Source organism: Nyctibius grandis, chromosome Z, assembly GCF_013368605.1.
Source record: "Nyctibius grandis isolate bNycGra1 chromosome Z, bNycGra1.pri, whole genome shotgun sequence".
In the NCBI taxonomy this organism is placed as follows: Eukaryota; Metazoa; Chordata; class Aves; order Nyctibiiformes; family Nyctibiidae; genus Nyctibius; species Nyctibius grandis.
This window is the reverse complement of record NC_090695.1, coordinates 24,664,689-24,680,627: the sequence shown is the minus strand read 5'-3', so window position 1 is coordinate 24,680,627 and position 15,939 is coordinate 24,664,689. Positions and strand designations below refer to the sequence as shown.

The window sequence follows — 15,939 nt, the reverse complement described above, 5'->3', positions numbered from 1 at the left end:
AGCTTGAATGGGGCTCTGAGCAACCTGATCTAGTGGAAGATGTCCCTGCTCATTGCAGGGGGGTTGGACTAGATGACCTTCAAAGGTCCCTTCCAACTCAAACCATTCTATGATTATTTGGGTTATTAGAATGTTATGCAAATGGATAAAACTAAAGTTAAAAGGCAATTATTAGAGCTAAGTATCCAGACAAGCTTTAAGTTTCTGCTTTTCAGAACTGCCTGAAGCCTAAGCTTTTACCTGGTTAATTTCTCCACCCTTATAACATAAATAACAGAACTCTGAAACCACATTAATAAATATAAACTGAACACTACAAGGGGCTGGTTTTCTTTTACATCATTCTAGGAGTAACTCCAATAGATAGGTAGTAGTTACCTGATGTGTTAACAGTTCCAGTGATTTTACAACTTGCCTGTTTAAATTTGTATAGATTGGTAGGAAAAAAATTGTTTTAGCTATACATCCTACAATTGTGTTTACATTCTCTATATGCATAACCTGCAACTTTCAACACAAAATGAAAGTCACCCATGTGAGAAAAACCTGTAGGATCTCTAGTATGTGCAGCACAGACAGACAAAAGAGACTTCCTGTAATCCCATCTGTCTCTTATATCTAAAATGACTTTTATGTCATAGTGTGGCCAGAGGTCAGTTCAAATTATCAAGGCAATTGCTTAAAGAAAATGCATTAGTCAAATGCCAAATGTCACACCAAAGGGCCAAAATAACTTTTCTTTTTGTACATCCCTCAGCAGATGAGGAAGGAAAATAGTTCTCAGCCCGCAACATGGCTTCCAGGAACAAGGCTCTGGAGAAGTCAAGAACTGCTCTGGAAATTTTCTTTGCGTATTTATGAGTACTTTGGTTAAAGTAAAATTTCCCCTACTCAGGGAAGCTGGGGGCTATGGTAAAAAAACCCATTTGAATCACAGAAGCACATATAGAAACTAGAAAGCTCAATGATAAGACACTCAAAGAGCTCTGTGAAGAGTTATCCCAGCTGGACCTGACTGACTCCTGAAGAGATTGTTTTGTGTAATGACACTCCACCTCTCAGCACTCAAGTTCCAGAATGATTAGTGGCACAGCTCCTGTGCCAGCTACAGCCAAAATTTCTCAGCTGTTGGGCTGTATCTACAGTAAATGCCTTTCTAGAACAAGAGTATAGAATTAGAAGGCGGATTTGCAACAAGGTCATTCTTCAGGATTCTTTTTTGATTTGGTAGAATTAGTTTGGTCACCTCTCTTCCGCACTCAAGTGAATTTCCTATAATAAGAAAACAGTGCAGAGAAAGCAGAGCCGACTCTGCTTTCAGGGACCTCAGAACCTGCTGGACTTACTAGTTTGGGCTTCACGCTACACAGAGGCAGCAGAAGTGCTTCCAGGCTTCAAACAACCACAGAAGAAATAGCACGGCAAACATTGCTTGCACACTTTAAGGGTGAAAGTTGGAGGAAAGCAAGATTAACCAAGACTCTTAAATCTATTCTCCCACACATGCTAAATCTCTTTTTTTCTCCCTTACCATGCCCAAAACTCTTATGTCCAGTAAGCTGTGACTATCAGTAATTTCTTGCCACCTGAGGAAAGGTATCATGCAAATTATGCCATTCTCTTCATTCCTTGAAAGAAGGAATAAAGACACTGCAGCTATGGTAAAGCACTTTGCCAGCTGCCAAGTTTAAAAGATCCTCAATATATTCTTTGCAGTCTTTCAGAACAGTAAGCACAAGAAGATCATTTTATTTGCTAGACATCTACTTAGAAACAGTCAAGAAAACTAATCTTGTTGAGACAGACCTTTGTGTACATGCACATGCATATGTGTGTGTATACATATATATGGAATTACTTTGAAGAAAATATTAAATTGAGAAGCTATGATAGAAGAAAAAAAGCCTTTTCCTCTTATCTCAGTTCCTTCTTAGCAAAAAGAAAAACAAAGCAGAAAAGGGAAAGAAGGATTATTAAGTAACAAACTCGGTATTCTGAAGTGATAGTTTTATTACTGTATTTAAGACACAAAAAAATGGGGATTTGTAAATGCTGAAAGAAGCCTACTGAGTTAGAGTAAGATCGTTAGTAGAATTAAGCAGAACCAAGAACAAGCTTTGAAGCTTGTATTTTTAATACGGTCATTGCTGAATGTAATCCAAAAAGGTGCATTGTGCAGACACGGCCTTGTAACACAACATGGGAAGATATTTTAAACACAGTTGATAACCAGAACGGCATACAGGGACATAAGGTCTGGAGCACTAGGAAATTAAAGTTACATACATTAAAACTACCAAGCTATACACTGAGGCCTCTCCGGACTTTCTGATACAAGATGAAGTGGGAGAGAAGGAGGATTTGCAGTTCATAAACCACGTAAGAGAAAGCTCTGAGTGTATCAGTGGGTCACAGGATGACTATGTGCTGTCAAAGTGCTTTACCATAGACGCTACCAAAGTGCTTTACCTAATAAAGGCCTTCCTAGGATTACCACAAAAAATATGTCCAATAGATATGGAAAGGAATTAATGCCACTTTTCAAAGCTTAGAGTAGATCTCACCTGTGTTCTCTGAACAATTCTAATTACTCCAGGCCATCCCAAAACCACGCTTTTCCTTCTTCCTGACATTATTATTTTTACCTACAACTTTCTTAACTCTGTTTCCAATGTTTAACCATATTCATGTAGACTGTACGTTATATAATAATCTTCCAACTCTCTTATTGACTTCTGTGCAATATTAATTGGTAACTGGTAAGAATATACGATATCATCAGGTATTGATTTACAGTGCTGCTATATTCTATTTGACTTTATATGTTCCTTGTTGTGTTCCTCAGTGACTTGCAACTCTGTTTCACTCTATAAAAATAACAGAAGGCTAGATTACAAAATCAAGCCAAATTCGGGGCTGCTTATCCTAAAACTATTTAATATGTTTTTTCAGTTAGGCATTGATGCACTAAAAAAAAAACCAAACAAACATTCCAAGCTTTCAGCACCCTCTACAGGCTAACTGTTTTGATGCAACTAAACGTACAACAGTAAAACTACCATCATCTATGATAACAAAAACAGCACACTTTAATAATTATGGCATTTTGAGAAAAAGCAGGTAAACATGTAACTGAAGGCCACAATGAATTAATTTCACTAACAAAAGAGCAAATAAGTACTCAGTGATTATGAAAGCCTTTTGAAGTGCTTCAAACAAGAAGAAGCACCAGAATCACTATTTTTAACCAGTCATGTCAGTAAATTCTTATAAAAGTGAACTCCCATATACTTTTTAGCGTGACCTGCCCTGGGTGGTTCTCATTAAGAAAAGGTTTCATGCCATCAGCTACTCAGAAAACAAACAGAACATTTAGCTTACCATCCCTGTTGGACAGCAAACATACGAGTCCGTTAAGGCATGTGTCAGTCACTTCGGCGATGTTAGTTGCGCATCTGCCTATAGCCTGAATTGTAGCTGCAGCAAACTGTTTATCTTGGCTTTTCACATAAGTCTAATGAAATAGGATTTTCATTAGTCAATTGTCATCATTGTCAACCAAAGACTTACCATATTATCCTCATAAGACAGACATAGTGTATAATAAATCCAATCTACAAAGCTACATTGCACATTAGAAGTTATACTTTTTTCACCTGGTCACTTTTTGAAGACATTTTCTCGCTGGCTTTGGTCAACCACGGACATTCAAACCTCTTGATTTCAAGAAAGCTTGGGGCAGGGGGCAATTACCCAAAACCAGCAATTAGTTTGTGTGCAAGGCTGGAGGAGTTGAACTCTCTCTTCAGAGAGGTTTCAGTTCATTTAACCAGGAGCATCTGTGAAACTATGAATAACCTACCTGCCTGAGAAACAGTACCTTTCAGAGAAATCCAGCCAGAGAACTGAAGCAATGAAAACAGATGTCATAAGCAAAGAGGAAAGAAAGAAGGACAGACACTGTTTCACAATATAAGCAGAACATCTTGCTGACACATATACAGATATTGGAGATAATACTATTTCATCAAATGACTTACAGAAATTAGGTTTGGCAATAAATGCTAATGGCCAAATATCGCTAAAATTAAGACCGTATCATCTAGTGACTTACAGTGTCAGTCAAGCTGGCAGAATTTGTTTTAAAGAATTTGGAATTATTTGAGTTTTCTTCAGCACTTTTGGGGTTTTTTTTTGTAGCTGGAAGGAGAGTGAGAAACAAAACATTGAAACTCCTTTCCACATATAAAAAGCTCAATTATACATTATGATATGAGACAGTTTCATTTCCATTCCGAGAACATTTATCCTGGAAAAGAATTTAAGTTGAAAAATTTAAGACTAAGAATCTAGATGAAACATCCAATAATGGCAATTGGCCAACAGAGAGCGTTTCATATAAAAAGAATACACTTCTGCACAAACCTGAAATTCTCGAAGCAGAGTTGATATGTTGGCTTCATTTGCTAAATTTGTCAAGATTTCAAGCTACAAGGAAAAAACCAGACATTTTATCAAAAGCTAAAAGAAAATATTATAAATAGTACCACATACACACTATACTTTTATTGTATATAAATAAAAGATAATACTACTAAAAATACCACTTAGAATTCAATAGTGTATACCAGATTTCAGTACAAACTGGTAGCAGCATTGCACTCAGGAGGAGTATTCTCCTTCTAAGTACACACAAGGTTTTCAAAGCAGGACTCTGGGGTTCAGTGATGCATCTTCTATGGGCTCTAGCTTTAGTGTTGCATTGCATATCAAATGGGACTGAAATACTTCTAGCAGCATGGTTTCCAACGTTATACAACAGGCCTTAGCACGTAGGAACTATGTGACACTGTAAGAAGAAATAACGGAAATCACAACTGCAGCTGGGGAGAAATAAAGTGTCCATTATATTCAGATGATCTGCAATAAAAGACCTTTCAACTCAGGAAAGAAACAGTTGCACCTATGAGACTCCTCAGATCTTAATCAACATCAACAACATCAGATCCTGAAAGGCCTCTTCTTTGTTCCTGGTGAAGAAGAGGTGAACAAAAGGGACCCTGACAGGCTTGAGAAGTGGGCCCGTGTGAACTGCATGAAGTTCAACAAGGCCAAGTGCAAGGTCCTGCACATGGGTCGGGGCAATCCCAAGTGCAAATAAAGTCTGAGCAGAGAATGGATTGAGAGCAGCCCTGAGGAGAAGGACTTGGGAGTGATGGTTGACGAGAAGCTCAACATGAGCCGGCAATGTGTGCTTGCAGCCCAGAAGGCCAATCGTATCCTGGGCTGCATCAAAAGCAGCGTGGCCAGCAGGTCGAGGGAGGCAATTCAGCCCCTCTACTCTGCTCTCATCAGACCCCACCTCGAGTACTACATCCAGCTCTGGGGCCCCCAACATAAGAAGGACATGGAGCTGTTGGAGCGAGTCCAGAGGAGGGCCACAAAGATGATCAGAGGGCTGGAGCACCTCTCCTATGAAGACAGGCTGAGAGAGTTGGGCTTGTTCAGCCTGGAAAAGAGAAGGCTCTGGGGAGACCTCATAGCAGCCTTCCAGTACCTGAAGGGGACCTACAGGAAAGTTGGAGAGGGACTTTTTACAAGGGCATGTAGTGATAGGACGAGGGGTAGCAGTCTTAAACTGAAAGAGGGTAGATTTAGATTAGATATTAGGAAGAAACTCTTTACTGTGAGGGTGGTGAGACACTGGAATGGGTTGCCCAAAGGATTTGTGGATGCCCTCTCCCTGGCAGTGTTTAAGGACAGGTTGGATGGGGCTTTGAGCAACCTGGTCTAGTTGAAGGTGTCCCTGCCTGTGGTAGGGGGGTTGGAACTAGATGATCTTTAAGGTCCCTTCCAATCCAAACCATTATATGATTCTATGATTCTAAGATACACAACACTTGGCATATATTATTAAGATGCTATGCTTCCAGGTTGTTTTAACTTTGACAAAGAAAGAATTCCAATACAATATGAATGAGGTAAACTGAAAAAAAAGACAATTCTGTATCTGTAAAGGGAAGTCATGTTTCAGAGATCTCTTGGTATTTTTTGAGTCGGATGCACACAGACAAGGACACTTAACTGATACAGTCCACTTCTACTTCAGAAGCAATTTGATAAGACCTGTCAACAAAGGCTCTTAAAGATACATATCTGGCATAGCATACAAAGCAACGGCATAAATGATAGAGAGGAATAGGCAGGAAAAAAAAAAGATACTATTTTACAGTACAGGAAGGCTATCAATGGAATCCCACAAATATCTTTGTCACCTGTCTTCTCATTGCTTTCATAGTTCATATATGAATATGTTGAAAAGCGAAAGACCAACAAAGTTTTCAGCTGATGCTACAGTTTTTAGAGAAATGAAGACATAGGCTGACTAAGAAAAGCTGCATAAAAACTTCAAATGTTAGGTGATTTGTTGGTAAAATGGCAAAAAAAATTCAACACACAAATGTAAAGTAATGTTCATAATTAAAGAAAAACCTTAACTTTACAGAAAATTATAGGCTCAAGCTGATTACTGCCTAATTATAAGTGAGAATCTGTGGTTAAAATAGATAACTCCATGAAAATATAAGCTCAATGCTAAGCAGTCATCAAAAAAGCAAACTTGATATCGGGAAAGAAACAAAGAACAAAGCAGAAATCTAAACAGTGCAGTAGATTAATTCCATGGTGCTCCTACATCTTGAATACTATCATAGGTCTTGTCCTCCTATCTTAAAGTAGATAGGATGGTACTACAGGGGCAGGGGTTGGAGATAAGCACAAGATTTTCTTATGTATGTAACAGTGTAGGTTGTCCTAAATTTTTCAGCCACCAAGAAAGAACCGAGACAATGAAAGGAAAAACTGCAATTTCTATTTCTTCACCTCTTCACCATTGTATTATCAACTAATATAGGAATTTAAATACATCAACTTCCAATTATTTCAGGAGTGACTTCCCCTGAATAACACTGTGTTACTAGTATTCCCAACAATCTTCATAATCATTAAATGTGAGGAATACCTTTTTGCCTCCAACTGCCTCAAATTTACTTAGATCTAACGTTGGACTAATAAAAATATGATGGGTTGGGCACAGCCATCTTGGACTGCACCGCTCTGCACATGTAATGAGGGTGCAACATGGATGTAAAATGAAAATAAGGAAAAGGTAATGTTTCTTTAAGAAACTTGTACCTTCCACTCCCAAACACAAGTGCTTAAGACAATCTAAAGCAAAACAAGAGAAAAAGCACATAATCATAGCCAATTTTTTAGCTATTGTTTTGTCAAGGATTTCACGCCTGTTAAAGACTAAGAATAGAAAAAACAAGAAGACAGCCTAAAACATGCATTGACATGTGGCCTTGAGGAAAGCCTAAAGTACTTCTCATGTCGAATGCTAACTTCAAAGGGAATTTGTGACTCTTAACACTGTCCCATTTTGTTCAGGGAAACAGATTTAAACTCTTTTTAAGGTAACAGTATCAAAGACTGTGTGATTTCATTTATCTTCTTTGAGAAAATTCTTCCTCCCATGAAAACGGTCAAACTCTCAATGTCTGAATGGCAGGTTAGCTAAAAATAGTAATGCTCTGTATCACTGAAAGATACCAAAAGCTGTAGCAGAAAACACAGCCCATCTGTCATCTTCAACATGGTAACAAGAGAACTTTCAGATAGCCTGACAAGCCTGAAGGACACTTGTGGACTTAATTAAAAGCCACAACTCTATACTTCTTAGTGAAAAAAAGGAAAAGCACAGAATGATGTATGTCATATCAGTGCAAGAGAATTTTACCTTCCTGTTGCAAACATACTTGTCCAACAGTATATAGATGAATTTGCTTTTAAACTCACCTTCAGTGTTTTGATCATTGTTGGATCAGTTGATCTAACATAGAAACTCTTCAGATAAGGTTCAAACATGCCCTGAAAAGCAGAACATATTTAAGCAGCTCACCTGTGTTTCGCCTAAAATGTGATTTAGAAAATTCTAAATTGGGTATACCTTTCTCTGAATTGACATAGTGGCAATATTTTGCAGAACGATATACTGCACCTCCCTAGAATTTGAAAAGAAAAACAAGAGTTATTCTGCAAAATTACAAACATATAGAATAATGTGACATGGCAAACAAAGTCCAATTCTATTTGAATCCAAATTTAGCTATACATTTGACTTGGTGCAAACATAGAAGGAAAAAGCTGATGGCTAACTGCTACAAGTTCATCATCTGCTTCACAGGAAGATGCACCATGAAACCAGACTCTCATTTTTAAAAACTTCAATATGCAAAAAAATCACTGACACCAGGGCAATGGTGTAATGCTTCTTGTAGGCCTTAGGTCTTTGTTTAAACCAAAAATTCGTTTCAAACATCACCATTCTGGCATCTCCAGAAATAGCTCACAAAAACCTCACATTTTGTCCACTATCTTGAAACTTAATTTTCAGGATGACACAGCTGAGAACAAACACACATGGGCTCTATCTGTAGTGTGGAAATACCTGCATTAGTTACAGGAACAGCTAATCGTTGCACAACTAGCAAGACTTGCTATCACTTTTTGGGACTCAGAAAAATTTCCTAATAATTCTCAAAAAGGATCAGGGTCTCCTGTGACTTAAGTGTATACACTGGCAGGCATACAAATCTATCAAAAAGCAGCACTTCAACATAACATACTTTGTCAAGATACAGACAACAGAATTATGTAATATTTTAAACACAAAAACATTAAACTTGTTTGGAGGATATTCTCATTATTAATGTATTAGTTTAAAAGCCTCTGCAGGAGTGAGCAAAAAGAAATCGGGGTACTAGTCTAAAGCTTTTAAACTACAGAGTTTCTGCCACCGATTGCTTAAAAACTAAGTAATAATACACATGCAATTTTTCTGAACCATGAGTGCTCAAATTCTTTCACGATGCAAATCACATCCTAATAGAGAAATCACCACATCCGTTATCTCCTCTTATTCAAAACTGTCTAATAGCCCTGTGGTAATTACAGCTGTTGCTTACAAAGAAAAGTAATAATAGAGAAGTGCTTAGTATCTTTTAAACCTATTTTTATGTAATTCTTACATAGGTACATGGAAATAGTCAGCTGCACATGATGAACTGAGACTGGAAATTGCAATGAAATGGTCTTCCAGGCACTCTCACCCTAACTAGATTCTTGTGTATTTGACATTAATTTAAAGGCCATAGGCACATAACTTCAAGGGCAAACAGCAAAAGCTTATTTCAAAGTGGCTCTGATAGCAAAGGTGTTTCACACAGAGTGACAACAGAGAAAAGACAAGCCATTCAACATAGAAAAATCAGAAGACTAGCACCATTTTAGGCACTAGCTGAGATACAGGAAAGATGTGACTTCTCTTTTAATGAAATTTGAGTATAAATGAGCAATAAACAACATGCAAAAATAATCCTTTCAACCTGTGAGTATGAGTTTAGTTCTATATATTACCTGTATATATGCGAAACTGCTTTAGCCATTTTACTTATAAAGAGAATGGGAAGCATACCGTACTATAAAAACAAATACAAAAATAACAGTGATTCATTTTTATCTGAAATAAAGGCATGAATACTGTACCAAGCCCAGTTTTACTTCACTAGTCTAAATTTTAAATGATAGAGACATTAGCTGTGGGTGAGCTGCATAAGTTTACAGAGAAAGTGCTCTATAGGGACCAGGCTTACAAAGGTTAAAGCCCACCTAAGACAAGTAATCTTGTCAGACACAACAAAAGTGATTTTTTTTTTAAAGCTTTTTGTCTGTTTGATGTGACCAACTTTAAAAAATATATCGTTTTCATGGTGAAGTTCTAGCCAAGGATACCACGTTTAGTGAGAAAGTTATTCAGAATAACATCTTAATATTGTGTCTCCTATCACCCCTTCAAGGCTTTTCATATAGATACATGGAAGTTCAAAATCTAAAAACTGAGGGGAAAAAAAAACACTTTTATGCAGCAAATATTGGCATAATATGCCAAAACTATCAAACACAAAGAAAAAAAGAGTTTCTTATGAAATATGTGGCCAGTGAGACCCTTCACAGGGAAGTAGACAAGGTCATATTGTAGATGATGGAGTCAAAATTAGTTGTCCTGAATGAAATACAAACTAGTTCTTTAAACACATTCCAAGGATTAAGTAAACATGGGGGATTCAGCAGCATCAAGTGGTAGTTTAACAAATATGTTCCTTAGTTTCTCTGTCAACAAGAAGTCTTCAATATAAAGTGCAGGAAAAGAAAATACACATCTGAAGACTACTTCAGTGCCTAGCAATACAGTAAGGAATTTCAATATAACTAGTTTTCCAGTAACTTCCAATAATTAAAAAAATCATTTTAAAATGAAACTGTAATAATGCAATAGGTATATTCCTATAACTACGGCTAAACAAGTATGTACAAAAAACTCTCAAAAAAGTAGATAGAGCAATGTAAAGTACGGACTTGACCTACCTATTACTACGGAGTAAACGCACCAATGACTTAGAAACAATACCAGCTTCGGATTTTGGTGCCAAATGCCAATAAAGCTGTGCAACTGCCACTACCACCTAAAAGAAGAACATTCAGAACAGCATGTTAATTTCAAATCATCATACATATCTATCACATTTGCTTCAGACCTGCAGAATTCCAGTTCACTCTTCTTCAGAAAGCAAAGTGCATACCCACATTCTTCGAAATCCACAAAGCAGATTGGGGGAAAAACATCAGAAGAAAGATACTTTTATTTCTAAAATCAAACCTAATTAAATACCTCTCATTCCTCTCAGTATTTATTGTATACTGTAATATATAGAAAGCCAGAGGAAGAGGGACAAAGAGAGAAAAAAAGTAGGTAATTTGAATTGTAAACATACTGATACCATCCTTAATAAGTCAGTATTGCTAACAACAGCTGTACAAATTAATGAGGAAATACTGTTTGAAACTTCTGCAAATTTTGTTCTACAGGGATCTTTTATTAATGACAAAAATCTAAGGTCAAAGAGAAAATAATTAATTGCTGGTAAATTCTGTGAATTGTACAAATGTTGGTGTAATAGCAATTCAAAGCAGCATGATTTCACTTGACAAATTGCACTTTTTAATATCAGAACATTAAAGATCATAAATATGAAAACCAATACCATATTTAACAGATATAAAGAAAATGATTTATGGATTGTGGAAGATAAGCAACTGAACCTGTTCTCAATGCAGTGTGATGGCAAACATATCTAACACACTTGTTCTTTGTGTGAGAGGAAGAGATATCATTCAGACATTGCACAATGATTTTAGCAAAAGACTGCGCTCTAACAGAATTTATTGTAAAATTGTATTCCACTTGTTTCCAAAGTCTGCTGGCAGATTATAAAGGGTTTTGAAAAGAGTTAGACGTTAGTCAGAATCTAGAAATACGTTCCAGGGGAGAAACAAAAACCTGATCTGTTTAGCTTATCAAGAACAGGTTGGGAGGTGACTTAATCATGGTGCAGTAATTGTTTTTGCAATGATATGAATATTCATTATCACTGAAATTCTTTTCCCAAAGACCTCTAGTCTTCATTAACAGGACAAACTGAGGTTAGAAATAAAGTTCTGTGATCTGAGTAACATCACAATGATTCATCATCAGCATGGCTTTTTCCAGTTCTAAAAATTTACCTGCATCTTAAAATGTCATGGAAATAATGCAGAACATACTATACTCATGATGTTATGTCTATCCTGGAACTCTGCCAAGGCACTAAGAATCTGGCTTGGATTGACAAAGAATTTAGGCATATAATTGTCTAATTTTAAAATGTGAGACTCAAAGTAAAGTACAACTTAGTGAATAAATAACAACTACGATTTTCTCTCTGAATCTGTACCACCAAAACTGATCATTTGTGCCATCCTGGCTGCTGAGAACTTAAGCATTAAAAGCTAGCTATGGTATAGTCATCACATGCTATAGATGTAGGATTCAAATGTTCTCTTATTTTCTCTAATATTTTGTTTGCCCTTAATATTTGGAGCATATATCAAATTCAGTTCAGGTGTTTTACTTAGAAGCTAAGTTAACTTCAAAAAAGAAAGAACCACCGTGCTTTTCCTGTAAGTTACTAGAGAGCATTATCACCACTTTTAAAGAGGTGTAGATTTTATTTTTCAATCTTTTAAATTTTCTAGAAGCATAGATACTTGGTAGTTTAACATTTTAATCAAAAAGGAATTTGTCATACAGCAGCGTTTCGGCTTTGAAGCAAGGGCTTTGTATTTCGTAACAGCAGCCTGTGATCTGGGTCCATGGTATAGGTGTTTTTCACTTTCTGATCCTTTTCTTTCTGTTCTTCATCAGATTCATAGAAATTATTTTCACTATATTCTTCCACCACCTCATCATCCTATCAAAAGACAAAAAGAGAAAAACATACATAGAATATTGGAATCAACTGGTTCTATTCATTAAGGAAGTAACATACACACCACAACTTCACGCAAGATTTATACACTTTTTAAAAAATATCTGTCAGCTCTTCTACCCCAGTTTGCTCAAAGCAGTAAATGTACCAACACAAAAAATAGCTTAACAATATATGCAAAAATTTCTTAGAAATAAGATGAACTGCTAAACGAAACATCTTTATTAATATTCTGTAAACTAGATTAGGCATGCGTATTTGTCTTTTTTAGACTTAAAGCCTATGATCCGAAATTGACATGTCCAAAAATGGTTGGTTGTTTAAAATTCCCTCTTTTTTGAAAATGTAATGCAAATCATGCGTATTCTTCCCTCTCTAGCAATATATAAATTATCTGTGAAAACAGCAAATCTCAAAAGAAGGGACAGGTTTTTTTCTCAAGAAATTAGATGGGAAAAAGGTTATGTATTCTGAGCCTGGCCTTCCCTGATGAAGTATAAATCCTTGAGCTGTTTAAACAAAGTTATGAATTATCAGCATAATGTGACTTAAAAAAAATATCATAGCACACCGAAAGAATTCATTAAAGTTTGAGATATTAGTAAATTAGGCCTTTCTTTTACTCCAGAAGACTAAATAAAAGAATATAAAGGAATATATCTGATTATGTAAACATGATAAATTAAAACAAATTTTAAGATTTCTGATGTGGATCAAAAATTGGATAAAGAATAGATTTAAAGTGTTTCATTATGCTTATATTTCATTAGCATTAAAAAGGCCACAAACTTAAACAAAAATAAGATAAAAACTATCAAGATCGGATCAAAACAGAACGTCAGATCCCAGAAGCTGCGGTCTGGATTATCAACATGGAGAGTACTCAACATTACAAAACTTTTTCAAGAAAATAAGCTACTGACTTCTGCAACGTGTTATATCCAAGTGTGCATCTTTGCTCTCCTAAATTCTTCCATCTCACTTTGTCACCAGAACACCCAACTAAGACAAAGAACATTACTGTGGCTAGCTGAAGCTATTCACATTACAATGGGCTGGTTGGTACCAAACACGAACCGTACCAATAGCTCTGTTTGTCTTTCTCTCAAGTCTCTGTCCAACTATTTTAAGGAATATCCAACTCTACACTGGTTCTAAGAGGATTATTTAAGTCATATCAAATCGTGCCTGACAAATTTGATGGCCTTCTACAACGGGGTTAGAGCGTTGGTGAATAGGGGAAGAGCGACCGATGTCATCTACCCGGACTTGTGCAAAGCATTTGACACTGTCCTGCATGACATCCTTGGCTCTAAATTGTGAGACACGGACTTGACGAATGGACCACTTGGTGGATAAGGAATGTCCAAGTGGAGACCAGTGACGACTGGCATTCCTCAGGGGTCGGTACTGGGACCGGTCCTGTTTAACATCTTTGTCGGCGACACAGACAGTGGGGTTGAGTGTGCCCTCAGAAGTTTGCTGATGACATCAAGATGAGTGGTGAGGTCGACATGCTGGAGGGAATGGATGCCATCCAGAGGGGCCTTGACAGGCTTGAGAGGTGGGCCCATGCAAACCGCAATAACTCAACAAGGCCAAGTGCAAGGTTCTGCACATGGGTCGGGGCAATCCCAAGCACAATAGAGTCTGAGCAGAGAATGGATGGAGAGCAGCCCTGAGGAGAAGGACTTTGGGGTGGTGATTGATAAGAAGCTCAACATGAGCTGGCAGTGTGCACTTGCAGCCCAGAAAGCCAACTGTATCCTGGGCTGCATCAAAAGAAGTGTGGCCAGCAGGTCGAGGGAGGCGATTTGGCCCCTCTACTCCACTCTCATCAGATACCACCTGGAGTATGTGTCCAGCTCTGGGGCCCCCGACATAAGAAGGACATGGAACTGTTGGAGAGAGTCCAGAGGAGGGCCACGAAGATGATCAGAGGGCTGGAGCATCTCTCCTATGAGGACAGGATGAGAGAGTTGGGCTTGTTCAGCCTGGAGAAGAGAAGACTCCAGGGAGACCTTCTAGCAGCCTTCCAGTACTTGAAGGGGGCCTACAGGAAAGTTGGAGAGGGACTTTTTACAAGGACGTGTAGTGACAGGACAAGGGGGAACAGTTTTAAACCGAAGAAGGGTAGATTTAGATTAGATATTAGGAAGAAATTCTTTACTGTGAGGGTAGTGAGACACTGGAACTGATTGCCCAGAGAAGTTGCGGATGCCCCTCCCTGGCAGTGTTTAAGGACAGGTTGGATGGGACTTTGAGCAACCTGGGCTAGAGGAAAGGTGTCCCTGCCTGTGGCAGGGGGGTTGGAATGAGATGATCTTTAAGGTCCCCTCAAACCCAAATCATTCTATGATTCTACACACCCAATTGCTGATTTTTCAAAAGACAAAATTACTTTTGAGACAAATATATCTTTTTAATTCTAGCTGGTACTAGCAAAGCGACTGAAGTGAATGGAAGAATAGCTAGAAATGAAAATACACACTTATTTAATAGGTCTTCAGAAAACTAGGCAAGGGTAACTTCAAACCTTTGTTGCATGCCTTGGTCGAAACTCATGTGTAGTGAAAAAGACCATAAAAGTGTCTTCAGCAGAGGCAGGAGGACAGTGGGAGGAAGGGAATAAGTGACAATAAATAAAAATTGTCATTTTATACTTTTTTTAATTACAATTTGAGAGACACTGAAAACATAACTTCCCTTACATTTCTTCTCATTTTTATTACTTGATGCCAACAATGCTCCCAGTGTTTTACAGAATCCCTAGCAAGCTCTTATATTTCTTACACAACAGCAACTGAAGGGACTTTCTTTACTTTTCTGTCTATACATCTTTGTGGCAGTCACCCTTCTAAACTAAAACCTAAGGTCGCTAATCAAAGGGTACTGGTAACTGAACTCCTTCCCTTCTCTGCAGGACCGGCAACTTGAAAGCAAAATTCCCGATCCCAGTGCATCTCAACCCTGCACTGAAGAAGCTCCCTCTAACAGGAGGAGGATAATTCCGTCTTCATTGATTCAGTCTTCAGTATCCCTGCCCTGACTGCTAACAGGCATGCACATCAGTACTATTGAACTCAACAGGAATACAGAGTTGGAAATTGTATTTAACTCATTAATCACTGTTGTAAAGAAACAGCTTGAGCACTGACATTTCAGATTTTTTTTTTTTTAAGAATTGTTGGTTAGAAACATACTCGGAGCAGAGTTCCAAATTATTATAAAGGAACTTATGCCTCTTATGAAAACATTTTTAATTTAAATCCCGTTAGAGACTTTATATTGAATCACCTTCTTCACAACCCCACATCAGAAGTATTAATGTGGTCTTTTCTCATAGCCATGTATTTTATTGACATCTTAGAATATTCTTCTTCTCTCAGATCTGTTGAGATCTGGTATTAAATAATTATGTTCCAGATAAAGGCTGACGATGACACACAGGGAAGCAAATTAACTGAAATTCATTAAAATCAAGTTGATGAAGTCCAAATAAGTCAGAATTTGT

At 37.5% G+C, this 15,939-nt stretch overlaps 1 protein-coding gene across 3 annotated transcripts in view; it reads right to left on the bottom strand.

Moving 5' to 3' along the window:
• The window catches only part of AP3B1 (adaptor related protein complex 3 subunit beta 1), a 178,651-nt gene that overhangs the window by 91,347 nt on the left and 71,365 nt on the right, over nucleotides 1-15,939 (bottom strand). For all 3 annotated transcript variants that reach the window (XM_068422056.1, XM_068422055.1, XM_068422057.1), the window contains 6 exons: nucleotides 12,246-12,407; nucleotides 10,486-10,583; nucleotides 8,009-8,063; nucleotides 7,858-7,929; nucleotides 4,426-4,488; nucleotides 3,382-3,514 (listed from right to left, as the gene is read on the bottom strand). In XM_068422056.1, coding sequence (XP_068278157.1) covers nucleotides 3,382-3,514; nucleotides 4,426-4,488; nucleotides 7,858-7,929; nucleotides 8,009-8,063; nucleotides 10,486-10,583; nucleotides 12,246-12,407 — 583 coding nt within the window. The remainder of the gene's footprint in view (nucleotides 1-3,381; nucleotides 3,515-4,425; nucleotides 4,489-7,857; nucleotides 7,930-8,008; nucleotides 8,064-10,485; nucleotides 10,584-12,245; nucleotides 12,408-15,939) is intronic.